The 18516-nt window shown below is 42.1% G+C and overlaps 1 protein-coding gene across 4 annotated transcripts in view; it reads left to right on the top strand.

Moving 5' to 3' along the window:
* The window catches only part of PRPF4B (pre-mRNA processing factor 4B), a 56591-nt gene that overhangs the window by 7687 nt on the left and 30388 nt on the right, over positions 1–18516 (top strand). For all 4 annotated transcript variants that reach the window (XM_045005680.1, XM_045005679.1, XM_045005682.1 and 1 more), the window contains exons 2-6: positions 5096–6292; positions 7259–7429; positions 7782–7937; positions 14876–14957; positions 16875–17085. In XM_045005680.1, coding sequence (XP_044861615.1) covers positions 5096–6292; positions 7259–7429; positions 7782–7937; positions 14876–14957; positions 16875–17085 — 1817 coding nt within the window. The remainder of the gene's footprint in view (positions 1–5095; positions 6293–7258; positions 7430–7781; positions 7938–14875; positions 14958–16874; positions 17086–18516) is intronic.

Below are 18516 nucleotides of genomic sequence, written 5' to 3'. Positions count from 1 at the left end.
TAGCCTGAAGTGCCGCACTCATTGCACAGCACTCCAGACAGGAAGGCCGAGTATGATAACAGGACATACGCAAATCTGCGATTGTACCATTCCCCACCCCAACCCCTTGCCCTTTCTGTTTCCCAAGCAGTTGTTTCCTTTCAATAAATGAATTTTCTATTCAATAAATGGATTTGTTGCCTTTGAAAACATTCTTTATTATTGCATAAAGTAAAAGATGCCTTAGCCCAGGAAAGCAACAGGCACTGCAAGTCAGCTTAGCAAACACAGATTCCTATTAACATTGGTGCAGGGCACCAGACATTACTGGTGGCTTTCAGCCTCAAATTGCTCACTCAAGGCATCCCTAATCCTTGCAGCTCAACGCTGGGCCCCTCTAATAGCCCTGCTCTCTGGCTGTTCAAATTCAACCTCCAGGTGTTGAATCTCCGAGGTCCATGCCTGAGTGAAGCATTCACCCTTCCCTTCGCAAATGTTATGGAGGATATAACCGCGGTGATGCTGTCATTGGCCAGGTCCAGCTTCCCATACAGACAGCACCAGCGGCCCATTAAACGGCCAAAAGCACACTCCACAGTCATTCTGCACCAGCTCAGCCTGTGTTTGAACCACTCCTTGCTGCTGTCAAGGCTCCCTGTGTAGGGTTTCATGAGCCACAGCATTAAAGGGTAAGCGGGGTCTCCAAGGATCACAATGGGCATTTTGACTTCACCCATGGTGATCTTCTGGTCTGGAAAAAAGTGAGTTGGGATTACCGCCACTTTATAAACAGCCCTTGATTTCTTCTCTGAATGTTTAGCATATCTGGCACGTAAATACCTTATAACGCTGACTACAAAAGTGCTATGTGAATGCCTGTTCTCACTTTCAGGTGACATTGTAAATAAGAAGTGGGCTGCATTATTTCCTGTAAATGTAAACAAACTTGTTTGTCTTAGCGATTGACTGAACAAGTAGGACTGAGTGGACTTGTAGGCCCTAAAGCAGTGTGTTTCAAATGCGGCCACCAGGGGTTTTTCCTGTGTTTACGACAGCCTCTTGTGCAGAGATGAATGGGGGAGGGAGCAAAGCAGTGGCTCCTCTCTGCAGTGCCTAGGGGCTCCAGGGGCAGGCTTCAGCCACCATCCCCTGGTTCAGCTGGAGCCTCCAGCGGTAGACTTCACCCCCTCCACATGCCCACCTCTAGCCATGGGGGCAGCCCAGGGGATGCTGCGAGTGCTTGTGGAGGGGTGGCCTGGGAGGGCACACAGCCTGGGTGGGCAGGAGCTGGAGATTCCACACCTCCCTGGAAATGGACACATCCCCTTCCCTCAGCTCCTAGGCGGAGGTGTGGCCAGGCAATCCTGCGTGCTGCGTCAGTCCCAAGCGCCAGCTCAGCAGTTGTCATTGGCTGTGAACCGCGGCCAATGGTAGCTGTGGGGGCAGTGCCTGCAGGCGGAGGCAGTGTGCAAAGCTGCCTGGCCATGCCTCTGAGCTAGGAGCTGAGGGAGGGGGATGTTGCTGTTTCTGGGGAGCCCCCCAAGGTAAGCACTGCCTTGAGCCCTCACACCCTCCCGTACCCCAGCCCTAAGCCCGCTTCCACACCCAAACTCCTGCTGCTGCTGGGGGAGGTGGGCACAGTGGCCCAAGATTGCCCCAGCAGCAGCTGGCATGCCTGACCCAGAGGCTGCCTGAGATGCTCAGGCAGCACCCGGTCCAGGTGTACCGGCTGCTGTGCAAGTCACTGAGGTCATGGAATGTCATGGAATCCGTGACCTCCGTTACAAACTCACAGCCTTAAGCATACCATATAGTTCTTGCTTCCTCTCTGAATCTCTTGAACAGCAGTGTCTGATTTGGATTGCAGCAGCTTCTATTCAAATTCCAATTTGCCACTGGGAATTAAAGTTGTAAACTAGATTTTTTTGGGGGGGGGCAGGTATCTATTGAGGCAGATGCAGTGTAAAATTTGTTTCTCCTGTTATGACCTCCACTTCCTCCAACATAATTTGCTGCTGTCACAAATTATAATAAGCATGTGGAAGAAGCTGATAAGAAATAGAGAGGTGCTCATTTACATACAAATACTTTGATAATCAGTGGTAACGGGAAAGAATATATAGAGAAAATATGTGATTGAGGTGTGGCTATAGTCAGATGTTGACATATATAAGTAGCATGTTTTTAACTCCACTGATATGCTCACTTGTAGCTATATTGGCTGTTTAGTTCTCAAAGTAATAACTGTTACTGACTAAAATTGTTACTGCTTTTTATCATTTTTCTCCTGTTAGAATTAAAGAACCATTACAGCTATTGGAAAGTGATCTGGACTCTTCCATCACATGTATTAAAAGAATTGTTAACTAAGTTTTAGTTCTTGGTAACGGGAACAGTAGTGGGATTTATACCGGGGCTATCTTTGAAGGCTCCATCTTTCATATAAATCTCTGGCTAGTAGGTGTCTTCTATATTTGGACCTCTGTTCCTCTCCAGCTGTAGAAATATAAAAGGTGCTTTGTGTTTTTCCAGCATCCTCAAAAGCCTCTTGTCTGCTAAAATGTGTGGTGGTGGAGAGAGACTTCTGATATTCTACACTTCTCCCAGCCTTTACTTTTTGGGTTTTCCTCCCCAGTGAATAACTCTAGGATTTGCCTCTGATGCCGTCCCCAGGATTCTGAATACCAGATATGAATTAATTTCACTCTACCTCCACTTGGCAAAACTAATAGCAGCAGCAGAGGCACTGGAGCAGTCTCTCTTCGGACTCAGGAGGATGACACTACATTGGTTTGCACTCCGTTCCTATTTGTGTTTGTCTAAACTTTTTAAGTGTTGGCTAACACATTTTACCATCCTAGTTTACACAGGGCAAGTTGTGTACATGTTTGATTTAGGGATCACACAACAACTTGTTTAAAATAGGATTTGCTTTGTTTACACTAAAGTTTAACTGTGTTAGCTAACATTATTTTTTAGAAACACCTTTTAGCCTCATCTAGACAAGACGTTGGTGGAAAGTTATCTTTGCCAGTCATAAGGTCTGCTTTATTTTTAAATAGAAGTTTAGATTCTGCAGAATGGGATAATGTAGGTTCCTTCCCTTGCTAGGACAAGTGGGTATATGGATTTTTAAGGTCTTCTTTTATTTATTGCTTTCTAAAATATACTACAGCCTAAGTCTAATACACAGTTTAAAAACAAGTACAGAGTAGCGGTGCTAGCTTGGGTATGTTTAAATAGCCTGGCTAGAAAATAGGATATATATTGCTTCAGAATGACTTACTGTGGGCAAATACTAGTCTTATTTATTGTTAGGGCGTGTATTTATGTAAATTGCAAAATTAATAAATGTAGTACTTAAAGTGTTACATTTGCACAGTTAAAGACAAGACATGTAAATCTTAAGTTACCCAACAAATATTTTAACTTTCACAATGTGCATAATACAGCTTCCTGGTTAAATGTGTATCTTAGTGTATATGTAATAAAACATATACAGTATAATGATATATGCCGTCTGTCAGGGTTACTGTTTCTTTTTTAATCTTTCTGTTTTCTGACTTTTAAATTTTAACAATGTAACCTTAATGTTGCATTAGTGATTGTTGAGGGATAGGATTGCAGTTAATAAATAATATATAAAAATCAAGAATGAACCCATTTCAGCTTCTAAATAGAATAAAATGGGGGGAAAAAATGTCTTCCAGAGTTTTATCAGACTCAGGATGTGAAGAGTATAAAATTGTGTGAGGTTATATAAGAAGCTTGTGGGAAAGCAGTTATAAAAACTATAACTATCATAATACAATGTGTAGTAATGTTCAGAATTTGCCATATTGAGACAATTGTAAAAAAAAAAAAGAAGCAATGTTGACAGGATGGTGGCAGTTATTAAACGGTTCAAGTTTAGACGTTTCATGACATGGTCAAGCCAAACATGAGAACAAGTAGCATCACAAATGTAGCAAAAGTCAAATTGAGTCTGGCATCCCTTCTAATGACTGCTGCAACAGATATAACTATTCTGGAGAGTTGTTTGGGTATAGGTGGGAGATGTATGGAACAGGTTTCTTTTGGTGGGGGAGGGATTGTCGGGGATCCTCATCCATGCAGACCCCTAGACTCTCCCATTCAGTCAGGCACATATGACCCTGACCCCATAGCTGCCCCTGTCTCTGTGTATCCCTGCCCCCTCCCACTCAGCCAGCATAGCTGCCCCCCACTCAATCAGGCATAGTACCATCCCCTTCCCCCTCCTCAGATGGCCCTGCACCCCCACTCCCATTCAGCCCCTGGCTCAATGTTGTCATCTCACTAGCTTCTGTCCCCCTCCCCCCCAACACTTCTGAACCCCAGTCTGTGTGATTTTCTGCACCCAGCAGCCTTATGTGCCCTGCTCTGTCCATGCCCCCATATCCCATGCCTCCTTACTTGGCCCCACAGGCAGGGCCCTTTGAGGAAGGCAGCCTCTGCCCCCTCCCTCTTTGTGGCTGGCTGCTCTGGCCCATGAGCCAGCTGCCCTCTCTTTGGCACCACATCAGTCCCTGATGAGTGAAAGGTGTAATTGCAACTTCCCTTCACCCCATCAGAATCAGTTATTCTGCAGGGGAGGGAAATAATCTCTGGGGGCACATAAATTCTGCACTTGTGCAGTGGTGCCGAATTCCTTCAGTAGTAGTAAGAGCTTAATAAAGATAAGATTAAGGTGGTGCATAAAAATACTTTGCAGCACAGATGTGTAATGCTAACATATAGTGCTACTATAAACATTAAACTTGAAAACTGACACAATATGGTATTATAAACATGTATGATATATATCTGCTAATATACTTGCTGGATCTCCCATCATCAGTATCATTTGGACATCAAAATAACGTGCATGGGCGGGAGGTTTACTTGCCATTACAACTTGGTTGTATGATGCACCCAAGTATGATTCCATAGACAGAAAATAACTTCTCAGTATCCTGAAATCAGAGTGTAATCTTGATTTTTGGAAAGTTTTTACAAGTCTCATGTAAATGAAATTATGTCAAGATGATAGAAGTATAAGAACATAGTAAGTAGAAGTATTTGATATTTGCTGATGTGCATTTTAATGTACTTGCAGAATTGAAGATGCAGATATTTCTGAGAGAAGTGTCAATGAAGAAAATGGTGAAATATCAGAAGGAGAACAACCTCAGAATAAGCACAGCCGACACAAAAAAAAGAAACACAAACACCGAAGTAAACACAAGAAACACAAACATTCTTCAGAAGACGACAAGGACAAAAAACATAAACACAGGCACAAACATAAGAAACATAAACGGAAAGAGGTTGTTGATGCCTCTGACAAAGAAGATGGACCAGCAAAAAGAACTAAAATTGATTTCTTAGCTCCTCTAGAAGATTTGGAAAAACAAAGAGCATTATTAAAAGCTGAACTTGAGAATGAGTTAATGGAAGGAAAAGTTCAGTCTGGGATGGGGTTAATATTACAAGGTTATGAGTCAGGTTCTGAAGAAGAGGGAGAAATCAATGAAAAGGTGCGAAATGGCAATAGGTCTTCAACTAAATCATCAAACACTAAGGGGAAACTAGAGCTTGTGGACAATAAAACAAGTTCCAAAAAAGCAAGTAAGAATGAATCAAAAGAACGGACTAGGCACAGAGCTGATAAAAAGAAAAGCAAGATAGGAATTGACGGAGTGAAAGAGAAAACAACTAGAAGCAAATCAAAAGAGAGGAGAAAATCAAAAAGCCCATCTAAAAGAACTAAATCTCAAGATCAAACAAGGAAATCAAAGTCTCCAACCCTTAAAAGGCGCTCTCAAGAGAAAAATAGAAAGTCTAAGTCTCCTCCAGAGGATAAGAATAAAGCAGATGATAAGAATAAAGCAAGAGATCGCAGAAGGTCTCCAGTTGTAAATGAAAGCAAAAGTCGAGATCGTGGCAAAAAATCCAAATCTCCAATAGAATTAAGAAGCAAATCCAAAGACAGAAGGTCACGATCAAAAGACAGGAAATCAAGGAGATCGGAGACTGACAAAGAGAAGAAGCAAATTAAATCTCCTTCAAAAGATGCTTCTTCAGGGAAAGAAAACAGGTCTCCTAGTAGAAGACCTGGCCGCAGCCCTAAAGGAAGAAGCTTATCTCCAAAACGTGATAAATTACGAAGAAGCAGATCTCCTCTCCTTAATGATCGCAGATCAAAACAGAGTAAATCACCCTCTCGAACTCAGTCTCCTGGTAGAAGAGCAAAGAGCAGATCAGCGGAAAGGAAACGAAGAGAATCAGAAAGGAGGCGTCTTTCTTCTCCCAGGTAACTTTAAAATATTAAGAAACACCAAAGATTCTCAAGTAAGTGCAAAAATCAGAAGGCTTCAGAATTTTGTACTATCATCTTAAAGTAGGGGTTGGCAACCTCTGGCACGCGGCTTGCGAGGGTAAGCACCCTGGTGGGCCGGGCCAGTTTGTTTACCTGCTGTGTCGGTACGTTCGGCCGATCGCGGCTCCCACTGCTGCAGGCCAGTGGGGCGGCGGGAAGCGGCGCGGGCCGAGGGATGTGCTGAGATCTCATGCCTTCATTATGTTGCATCTGTCATGCAAACATTGCATAACTATTCACTTGCCATTCATGTAGAATTGTAGGTATATATTGTAAAAATACTAAAGCTTATTTGAAATAGTTACTTACAAAACGGTGGCCCTTACCAACAGTACGGAACTGGTTCAGTAATGTCCCAAGTGAAAAGATGCCTCTCACAGAATCACCAACACTCCTGCTACAATAGTAACCACATAATGTTAATTAAATCATAGCTGGCCACATCTGTTTTCTAAATTAAAATTGACTCTACAGTGATTACAGCTAAGTAGTTTAAGCCCAGATTTGAGCTATTACTTCTAATGTTGTGGAGAGGATCCATCCTCTGGATTCAGTTTTTATTTTATGTATATATTAATTTCAACACTTTTGCACATTAACTTAAAATAGGCCACTATATACAATACCTAAACAAAAACTTTCTTTTACTTCTTCTAGCTCTGTGATGATAATTAACAAATTTTATTGCAAGAGTTGTGCTGAATTAGGTCTGTGTTTGGGCAGATATTTCCAGGGATGGGAGACATGCAAAGCAGACTGGCAGCGCTGAAGTATACTTACCCCTCTGGTGGAGTCTCACTTGCAGTAAGCTTTTAAAGTGAGCTTTAAGAGGGAATTGTGATTTTTGTTTTCAGTTTGCCCCTGATACTAGTGTCTTTCTCTTCTTTTTTTTATTTCAAGAACCCGACCTAGAGATGATATTCTCTCTAGACGTGAGAGATCAAAAGAAGCCAGCCCACTCAGATGGTCACCATCCAGAAGAAGATCTAGGTCTCCCATCCGAAGGAGATCTCGTTCACCACTCCGACGCAGCCGGTCTCCAAGAAGGAGAAGCAGGTCTCCTCGGAGGAGGTAAAAACGTCTTGCAGTGGAACTTTTCAGTATTGTTTAAATACAGGTCCATTATTCAAATTGGATAGAAAAAAAATTAAATATTTTATTATCTCATTCATAACAGCTCTATCATGCGTATATCCTCCCTGCCCCAAAAAGTTATACATTTACACATTCTTTCACTCATCTTAGCCTCTTTCAGAATAATAACGTTAGTTTCATTGTTAAAGCTTACTATTGTAAAGGGTTGTTTGGTGTGCCTATTTATATATTTCAATATCAACTAAATATTGTCTGGCCATAAATCAACACTAAACTAATCATAAACTATTTTTCCCTTTCTTCCTGTTTTTTTCCTTCTGTTCAACAGGGATAGAGGTCGGAGGAGTAGATCTCGGCTTCGAAGGAGGTCTAGGTCACGGGGTGGTCGTAGACGTAGGAGTAGAAGCAAAATTAAGGAAGATAAATTTAAAGGAAGTCTTTCTGAAGGCATGAAAGCTGAGCAGGAATCCTCATCAGATGAGAAGTAAGAATGAATTTCTAATATTTCCTAACAAGTAAAGATTTGGTTCCATTAATGGGGAGAATTAATTATTGAAAGCTTTGTATTGTGTCCATTTAAGCAAAACCAGTGTAATGACCTATTCTTTCACGTTAACCAAGGTCCTGACTCTTGCATCATTTCAGTACTAATCTGTGTGGTAAACCTGTTTTGTGGTGATCAAAATCTTTTTGCATAATTATAGAGTGGGCAGGAGAGGGCTGTGTTCCCAGTCTTGAGTTGCTGTGTATCTTGGGCAAATGACTTAGGCTATGTCTACAGTAGAGACCTTACAGCAGCACAGCTTCCATGTAGCCACTCTGTGACAGGGAAGAGCTCTCCCATTGGCATAATTAAACCACCCCCAAGAAGTGGCAGTAGCTGTGTCAGAGGGAGAGCATCTCCCGTCAACATACTGTAGTCCATACTGGCGCTTTTGTTGGTGAAACTTATGTCAGTCAGGGTGTATTTTTTCACACACCTAACCGACAACATTTATTGACAAAAATGCTAGTGTAGATATGGCCTTAGGGCATGGCTACACTTGCAGATGTAGAGCGCTTTGAGTTAAACCAGCCTTCGTAGAGCGCACTAGGGAAAGTGCTGCAATCTGTCCACACTGACAGCTTCAAGTGCACTGGCGTGGCCATATCTGCGGCACTGGCAGCGGCATTGGGAGTGGTGCATTGTGGGTAGCTATTGCAGCATTCAAGTGACTGCAACGTGCTTTTAAAATGGCACGGGTGGGGTGGAGTGTGACGGAGTGTGTTGTGTGTATGTGGGGGGAGAGAGAGAGTGGGTTTTTGGGGGGCTGAGAGCATATCAGCATGCTGTCTTGTAAGTTCAGACAGCAGCAGACCTCCCCCTGCCCCCATCTCTCTCTCTCACACACACAGCATTGCACAGTAATGGCTTGCATGCTGGATGTCGGAGGCTATAGCTACACTTGCACTTCAAAGCGCTGCCGCGGCAGCGCTTTGAAGCGCTAAGTGTAGTCAAAGCGCCAGCGCTGGGGCTTTGACCACACTGGCGCTTTGCAGCGCCGCAATTTGCAGCGCTGGAGAGGGTGTGTTTTCACACCCTGCTGCAGCGCTGCAAATTTGCAAGTGTAGCCATGGCCACAGACTGGAGCTTTGAAAGGGCATTTCCACATTCCTACAGGAGTTCAAAACAATGACAAGAGTGGCCACTTGATTTAAGGGGATTAGGGCATGTTTCCAGAGGCTGATCAGTAACACCTCATTCACACTAACACCAAGGCGGGCGGGTGTTGTAGCCAAGGCACAGCAAACGTTATTCTACTCGCCGAGTGGATTACCAGCAGCGCTGTAGCTGCGGAGTCAGAGCGCTCTATGTGCCTTGCCAGTGTGGACAAGTAGTGAGCTAGTGCGTCCAGGGCTCCTTTATTGCACACTAGCTTAACTAGATTAACTCGCAAGTGTAGCCAAGCCCTTAGTCTTGCTGTACCTCAGTTTATTCATTGAGGGGGGGAGGGAGTTTAGAATAGTATAACACAGATGTAAGGCTCAATAAATCATCATAAATTGTTTTGAGACCCTCTTAAAAAGATATATTTATATTTAACATTCACATTTTCAAGGAGAAGTGGAACTGAGAAGAAAATCAACAAGTATTTGATTATTCAGCTCCTAATTTTTTTCATGGATTTACTGGTCTGTTTCAATTTGAAATATGAAACACTGGAAGTATTAACACCATTGTACAAGGTACTGGTTTGACCTCATCTGGAGTACTGTGTACAGTTCTGGTCACCCTCATTCAGGATAGTTAATTCCAAAGCAGACTGCAAAGATTTGCAAAGGGAGCGCACAGTACTGGGTGACTGGGCAACAAAATGGCAGTGAAACTGAGTATTGATAAATTCAAAGTAATGCACATTGTAAAACGTAATCCCAACTATATCTACATTTGCCGTTACCACTCAAGAAAGAGATCTTGGAGTCATTATGGATAGTTCTCTGAAAACATCTGCTCAGTGTGCAGCAGTCAAAAAAGCTAACAATGTTAGGAACCATTGGGAAAGCGATAGATAATAAGACAGAAGATATCATAATACCACTATATACATCCATGATATGCTGTATGCAGTTCTGGTTGGGAAAAGGTACAGAGAAGGGCAACAAAATGATTAAGGGTATGGAACAGCTTCTATATGAGGAAAGATTAATAAGACTGGGACTGTTCAGCTTGGAAAAGAGATGAGTATGGGGGGATAGGATAGAGGTCTATACAATCATGAATGGACAAAGTGGATAAAGAAGTATTATTTATCCCTTCACCTAAAACAAGAACTCGGGGTCACTCAATGAAATTAATAGGCAGCAGGTTTAAAGCAAAAGGAAGTACTTCTTCACACAACACACAGTTGCCAGGGGATGTTGTGAAGACCAAAACAATGACACGGTTCAAAAAAGAGGTAAGTTCATGGCGGATAGGTCCATCAGTGGCTGTTAGCCACGATGGTCAGGGATGCAAACCCATGCTCTGGGTGCCCCTACCTTCTGACTGCGAAAAGCTTGGAGAGGATGATGGGATGGATCATCAATAGCTCCCTGTTCTGTTCATTCCCTCTGAAGTACCTGGCATTGGCCACTGTCAGAAGACAGGATGCTGGGCTAGATGGATGGTTGGTCTGACCCATTATGGCTGATCTTATGTTATTAAGAAAGATGAATTCAAACTGGAACAGGTGCAGAGAAGGGCTAGTAGGGTGATAAGGGAAATGGAGAACTAATTTTACACGAGGAGACTAAAAGAGCTTGGTTTGTTTAGGCTAGAAAATGAAGACTTAGCGGGGATATGATTGCTCTATGTAAATATATTGGAGGTAAATGTCACAGAGGGAGAACAGCTATTTATGCTAAATGACAATATTGATGCAAATACAGATGGGTGTAAATTGATCATGAATGAATTTAGGCTGGAAATTAGAGGAAGGTTTCTAACCATCAGCGGAGTCATGTTCTGGACAGCCTTCCAGTAATAGTGGGGGCAAACAACCTAACTAGTTTTAAGGTGGATCTTGATAAATTTGGGATTAATGGGATTATGTGATGTGATTGCCTCTGAGAGCAGGGCATTGTACTCAGTGATGCAGGGAGTCCCTTCCAGCCCTATGTATAACATGATAGCAGATAGGTGGGCAGCAGACACCACCAATTTGGTCAACTGAATATACCCTCTCTACACACGTGCACATCATACATCATTTGAAAGCTTATTATGTCTAGTTTAAAATGAGAGATGATGTGGAATTGTCCAGGACTGTTGTTACCATAGAAATGGGGCTGGGGGGTGGGGGGGAGGAGAAGAGGAGAGATAAACAGTAGTTTGATAAATAGGTTAAAATGACCACTTTGAAATATTTATATTCATTTCTGTTAGTTTAATGACTGTGTATTATTTCAAGATGTAATGCTGGATTTTTTTTGTGAGCTAAAGTATCACAACCACAATCTAAAGGGTATATCAGATTCTGATAATACATTTGTACAGGTATCATTGAAATGTAATAGCACTACTTAAATTTCTAGTCAACATCATTAGCATCTTGTTCATCATTATGATCTCTATTGAGAGTGCATGGGTTACCACCGTCTTCATTGCCTGGCCCTCGGCATGTACACAGTTCTGTGCAGGGAAGATTGTTCTGGCTATAGACACAGTTGATAGTGCAGCAATCCCTATTGGTACAGATGCAGATAAGGACTTGTGGAGCTCTGATACCATTGGACTCTTGAAGAATACAGGAAGTAGTTCATCATCCACATTTTTCCATCCATGTTGCAGTGGTGATCCAATATCTGGTGTATCTGTGTGTGAAAACATCTAAATCTTTGTTTGCCAAGATGTTCTTTTTACATGCTCTTCCAGACTGTCCTCACATGGTGAGAGTTTGGCAAGTGACTTGCCATTTTTGGTGGCTAGATTGAGGTGCAAGAAATTCAGGTCTTTGTGGGTCTCTGTTTCTTTCTTGCTTTGGTCATATAGCACTGCTACCAGTTTCCTTGCCACAGAAATTGCAGGTTATCTGTCTCTCCCAATTTTGGAAAGATCTCTGAAGCAGTAAGCGCCTTTTGTTTTGACAATATTTAACACAGATTTTTTCCCCCAGTACCATATAGGGATGACTGTCACATCCTGTTAATGTGTCTACAGCCACAGTTATATTGCAGAAGTCAGAACAGGAATGCACACGTATGAAGCAACATTTGTCAGTTGTGCTGGCAATGGTCCCTGTTTCAATCCATATGTTAGCTGTATTCTATTTTTGGAAAGTAGTGTACAGCAAGGACTAAAACATCTGTATCAGGTGACCTAATTACTGTGGTTCCTTTGACACCAAAAATATATATACACTGCAGTGTAAGCCCAGGGTTTGAACTGAGGCGCAAACCTAACCCCATTTCCGTCTACACACAAATTGCACTAACCCATGGCCTGATCCCAGACCCCAGGGGAGTGGAGAGTCCAAGCCTGAGTCAAGCTGGGACCTAGGGTTCAAGCCGTATTTGTTTGCAGTGCAGACGTGGCCCCACTAGACTCATGCTCTGGGAGGCTGCCAAAAGAATCTCTAGGGCCAACTTTTTGTCTTCTGGACAGTCAAGTTTTCCCACACTTCACCAAGAATAAAGGGCTAGAGCGGCCACATTTTGGGAGGGTGCTAGGAAGTCTGGAATATGTGTGATTGGACTTCGGGCCACAATAATGCAGTGTAGATGTTGGAGCTCCAGGTTGGGGTGCAGGGTTCAGCAATTCCTAACCTGGGGTTACAAATGAGTGTTAGATGCTCAAGCCCTAGATTAACAAATCCAGGGTCTGCTAACTTGAGTTCTACTAACCCTGGGCTTATATTGCAATGTATACATATTCCAAGCCCCAAAGCCATATTGCCACGTACAGGATGCAGAAGCATCCTTGTGTCTGCTTCCTCGTGAGTACTGTACAAGTCTTGGGCGTTTTTCAACACCTCTACTGGTGGTGGACTTTGCTACTTCACCTTTGGAAAAGCCCCCAACAGGGAGTATTTGTGTTGGGTATGCTCCTACACTCTCATGAGCATTTTGAATGATAGTCATAGAGGAATTTTACAGGTGACTGGCTGTTGGGTCCCATATTTAGAAACTTTTTCCATGGAGGTACCAATCACCTGGTATTTCTTGGCATCCAACCTTAGATCCTGTCTGACACTGTCTTTCTGTAGTTTTCACAGAGTTATTGTCATCTCTCAAAAAGATTTGACAACACTAATTCTTTAATCAAAGTCTTTGAAAGACCTGCCTCAAGTACTCAGCATCCAATTAATCAGATGTGTGGAATTTGTCTCCAGCCATTATTTGTTTCACAGCCAGGACATCTCTGATGTACACCGTGGTTTCTTTGTTGGATGCTGTTACCTGATGGATTCTTTTAGGTTGAGCTTCCAGCTGTTACCCTAATTCAGCTTTGTCTGTTCTTATGTTTCCATCGGCATGGAAGAGGGACATAGGCCCAGGTTCTTATTGGGTGAAGAACAGTTAGTGTTGAAATATCATCTGTGCATCTTGCTAAGGAGAGGGCTCTTCAGAAAACAATTTCTGGACTGATTGCGGCTGTTGTCCCTCCCTTGCCAGATTTAAACTTCGCCTGCTTGTCCATGTCAGCAAATGTTTTGATGCCAGATTTCTTGACCAGGCTGAAAAAGCTGCATGTCCCATCAGAATCACAGATCTCTCTATTTGTTCTTCACCACCCTTTGCTATTCTCAGTAGAGACTCTTGAACATATCATATTACATGCAGTCCAGTAGATATGTTGATAAGTGCCTCTGGATGCGAGTCAGGGTCAAGTAGGTTTGTCATATTGTTGATGACATGGTTGGTAAGAGCTGTAACGTGCTCTTCGTCCCTCTTCAGTGCAGAGGCAAGGAGTTGTTTGTGGACTTTGTCTTCACTACTTCTTGTTAGGCCACTTCTTTCTCTCATAGCTTTTGCATATTCATAATATGAAACTGTATATTGTCATCTATAACACTAATCTGACCTGTGCCGAAGTGTTACTGAATTAAAAAACTAGTTTCTGGAATATTTCAAAGGCTAGTACTGCATGCATAGGCAGTACAAATTAAAGCATTCTACCAGGCACACTAGATGCTTCATCATATGTAAAAAAGCTTACAAATAGAGAAGAATTACATTAGGAATTTGCATACATTTATATCTACTCACTATGCAGTACAAATTAGGGTCATGCAATCTACCACTACAAGTGCACAGCCTTCATCATTTCTGAAAAAAATAACCAATAAAATATTTTTAATACATTGTCATTTGGTAGTTATGATTAAAAGGAACCCTGTTAAGATATTATAATTCACGTATACATTAAAAATTGTAGTCCTAGTCATGTTGTAGTGTTTCTGGAATTGAGCAAAAAATGGCTTTCGTTTTGGATACCATTGTTTCACCTCACCTACAGGTTTACAGCACCACTTGACAGCTCCACATTGTACCTCACCTAAGTGTGCATACAATAAGTTTTCAAATCATATATGATGTGGGTATATGTAAGGAGGGTACATTAAACTCCAAAAATATGTCTGTTTTTGGAGAATTGCCACACACTGAAGAGCATATGTTTTCTCATAAAGGAGGTTCAGAAAACTAATTTGGGGATTTTCTTTGCTTTGCCTCAGACAGTTGAACCTGTAGTAAGACTACAGAGGAGTGAAGTTTATAGTTGTTCCTATGCTTCAAAAGAATCTGTGTTCTTGTTTCCAAATATTTTGAGGCAAAGAGTTGTGTAATTACTCTTAATTTCAGATTGTAAACTCTCTGGAGCAGGGACTACATCTTTTCTAAGTTCTGTAAAGAACCATATATTTTTATGGTGCTATCCAAATATTAATAATTAATAATTCACAGCCTTGAAGACTTTGATGTAGAAGAAGAAGATGAAGAAGCCCTGATAGAGCAGAGAAGGCTACAGAGACAAGCAATTGTTCAGGTATGCGACTGTATTAAAACCCTCAGACTACTGATGTTGTCTATGCATGTAGAGTAAAAACCTTTTTTGTCTTACTATTTCTTTTAAAATAAGATTGGAGACAGTGACATTTTTCGAGTGGACACTTACATTAATAAAGCTAAGGCTGTCACAATCTGTCACTCATTTTTCAATGTGGTTGTAAAAATATTGTCTGCGTTGAAACTTATGTTTTTGGCACAACAACCTTTTTTTAAAAACTTAAGCAACCTACACCAAATGAGTCATTTTTGTGACAGTTGGCTTTTTTTAGATTTTGTATAACTTAAAGGACTATAAAATTATGTAATAATTGCATCAAAGGATAAATCATACATTTATTGACTTCACTGGTATATTGCTGATACCACAATGACAGTAGAGTCAGGGCCGGCTCCAGACCCCAGTGCGCCAAGCGCGCGCTTGGGGCGGCGTCCCAGCGGGAGGGCGGCAGGCGACTCCGGTGGACCTCCCGCAGGCATGCCTGCGGAAGGTCCGCTGGGGCCGCGGCTCCGGTAGACCTCCCGCAGACGTGCCTGCGGAGGGGCCACTGGTCCCGCGGCTCCGGTGGAGCATCCGCAGGCACGTCTGCGGGAGGTCCACCGCAGCTGCGGGACGGCGACCGCTAGAGCGCCTCCCGCGGCGTGCCGCCCTGCTTGGGGCGGCGGATATGCTAGAGCTGCCCCTGAGTAGAGTGGAGGTTAAGGCTCAGAAATATTGATTGTAATCTGATCAGTCAGTTTCATTTTAAATGAAAGGTTTGTCGTCTATGTAAGCATTCAGAAAGCTGAGCAGAATTGGTCTGATTTTTGCCTGTTGTGAAACTGTTAGGTATCATGTATGCGATTATCTGATATTCTTAGCATACTGTTGTTTATATTTTAAACCCTTAAAATAAGCGATGATGACAATAGGTGCTTAATAATAATTAATAATGTTACCATCCTGTGTGGTTACATGTAAAGATGCACTGGTGGTACCTGAGAAATGTTACTGGCCAAACCCCCCAAATCAGAGAAAACGGAGTAAAAATACCTTCCACCATACTCAAAGGACCACTCAACTCAGATTCTCATGGCCCACCAAGGGAAGCAAATTCCAAAGGTCAGTGCCCTTAACTGAAAGAGCCCTGCTGTTAATCCTGGAGAGTATAACCTCAGGATCTGACACCAAGATCCTCCTAAATTGTTTTTAACTTCTGGGACAGGGCATAGAATAAAAGGAAATCAGTCAAATAATTGGGCTCCATATTATTCAGGGCAGCAAAAATAATTTACAAAATTTTATCTTTGTGATACATTTTTATACAAGCACTGAATAACTTAAGATGAATACAGGTAACTAACTGAGATCCTCCAATTCAAATACTAAAATTTCAAATAACACTTGAGATTTCTACACTTTCAAACTAATATAGAATAGTAAATATTTAGGTTGCGAGACTCAAAGCTCTTGTTTTTTTCTTGAAGCATGAGTTCACTTCTTATAAGTCAGAATATTAGTAATGGACTTCTCAATGCTGCCGTTTTGCCGCACATGGTCAAGTGCTATCCTTCTTGCCTTGCTTTCTTCACCAGTAAATCAGTTGTTACAAAGGTTTTATCAATAAATCTAAATGTCTAAAAAGGTATTTTTGAAGTATTATAAATCAAACTTGAAGATTTGGCCTATAAAGTCTTGTCTCGGTATATTTTGACAAGACATGTTTCTTTCTGTATCCCACAACTAGCCTGCTGCACAATTTGATTAGTGTTTCAGATAATGTATAAAGAAAAGATACAGATTAAGCTCTAGAATGAGCTAGTTAGATTGAAGAAAAAGTATGTCCCAAAATACACAATAGAATTAGATTGGGACAAGCCAAGATGCTGAGAATAACTTTATAAAGTTTCTTTGCAGAAATACAAGTACCTGACTGAAGACAGTAATATGTCTGTGCCATCTGAACCAAGCAGTCCTCAGAGCAGCACACGTAGTCGTTCAAATTCACCAGATGACATTCTAGAACGTGTAGCTGCTGATGTTAAAGAGTATGAACGGGAAAACGTTGATACGTTTGAGGCCTCTGTAAAAGCCAAACACAACCTCATGACAGTTGAACAGAATAATGGTAAGAATCTGAAATTTCATTATGCAATTTGAAATGAAATGCCTAATCTGCTTTGCAGGCATATTTTGTTCAGATTTCTTAATATCATAATTTCAGACTTATGAAGAAAGTTAATTCGTAGTGTTGAAAATTTCCCCCCAGAAAGTTATAGAACGGAACTGTTAAAATAAAACACTTTCTCAGGGATGGTGGTGTGAATGTGAGAGTTTGTTTTCAGGGTTCCTAATGACCAGTTAAGCAGTCAGTGCTGCAAATTAGAAAGAATAGACATTAATGCCTTCCTTTATATTTAAGAAGGAACTGTCGATTTATTTTAGTTTAATATATTTTTAAATCTCCATGATATGTGACACTTTCTTGGAAGATCGCAAATTGTTTTTCTGCTGATTTCCCCCCCCCACCCCACCCCACCCTTTTCTGTTTGGCAAACCTTGACTTATTTTCATCTTAGTCATTGTCATTGAGGAATGTGCACAGATCTGTGAATGTTTTAATTGCTGCCACAAAGCCAGAAGAAACTTGTGCTTTGCTACACAAAAAATGGCTTTTATGGGTGGAAGGATTTATTTTGTTCCCGAAAAAATTCATAGCAAAGTAATGTTGGCTTTAAAATAATATAAGAACAGAAGAATGGCCCTACTGGGTAATACCAAAGGTCCATCTAGCCCAGTATCCTGTCTTGCGACAGTGGCCAGTGCCAGCCAGGTGCCCCAGGGGGAATGAACAAAACAGTAATCAAGTGATCTATCCCCTGTTGCTCATTCCCAGCTTCTGGCAAACAAAGGCTAGGAACACCATTCCTGCCCATCCTGGCTAATAGCTGTTGATGGACCTATCCTCCATGAATTTATCTAGTTCTTTTTTGAACCCTGTTATGGTCTTGGCTTTCACAACATTCTCTGGCAAAGAGTTCCACAGGTTGACTGTGCATTGTGTGAAGAAATATATTTTATAAATATTGTATATATATTTTATAAATATAGGACCAAAGCTTGCCATGGCTGCTTCAGCAAGAGAAACAAAGAACACCTGTCTGGTGCAGCCTGTGCTATTGAAAGTGTGTTACTCCTGGGGGAATTCTGCACCACTGCACACATGCAGAATTCATGTCCTCCGCAGATTTCTTTGCTTCACCACAGAAAAATTACTTCTGATAGGGAAGCAAAGGGAAACTGCAAGAGCAGTCACATGCCCCTCATCAGCAGCACGGGTGTGTCATTTCAGGCGCCTGGAGCAGCTGGTAGAGAGGTAAATCACTGCAGGGGGGCAGGGCTTGGCTGGTGACATCCTGGGTGGTGACTCCTACCCTGCACACCAGGCTCAGCTGCTAGTCCTGGCTGGGCGTGGGGGAGGATGGGACTTCCTCTTCCCTTGCACGGAGTGGCTGGGCGAGAGCCAGGTCAGACCCATCCCCAGGAAGCTCTGCACCCT

The sequence above is a fragment of the Mauremys mutica genome, chromosome 2 (assembly GCF_020497125.1).
Source record: "Mauremys mutica isolate MM-2020 ecotype Southern chromosome 2, ASM2049712v1, whole genome shotgun sequence".
NCBI lineage: Eukaryota > Metazoa > Chordata > Testudines > Geoemydidae > Mauremys > Mauremys mutica.
Note: the sequence above shows the minus strand (reverse complement) of the source record. Positions and strands in the feature narration are given on the sequence as shown.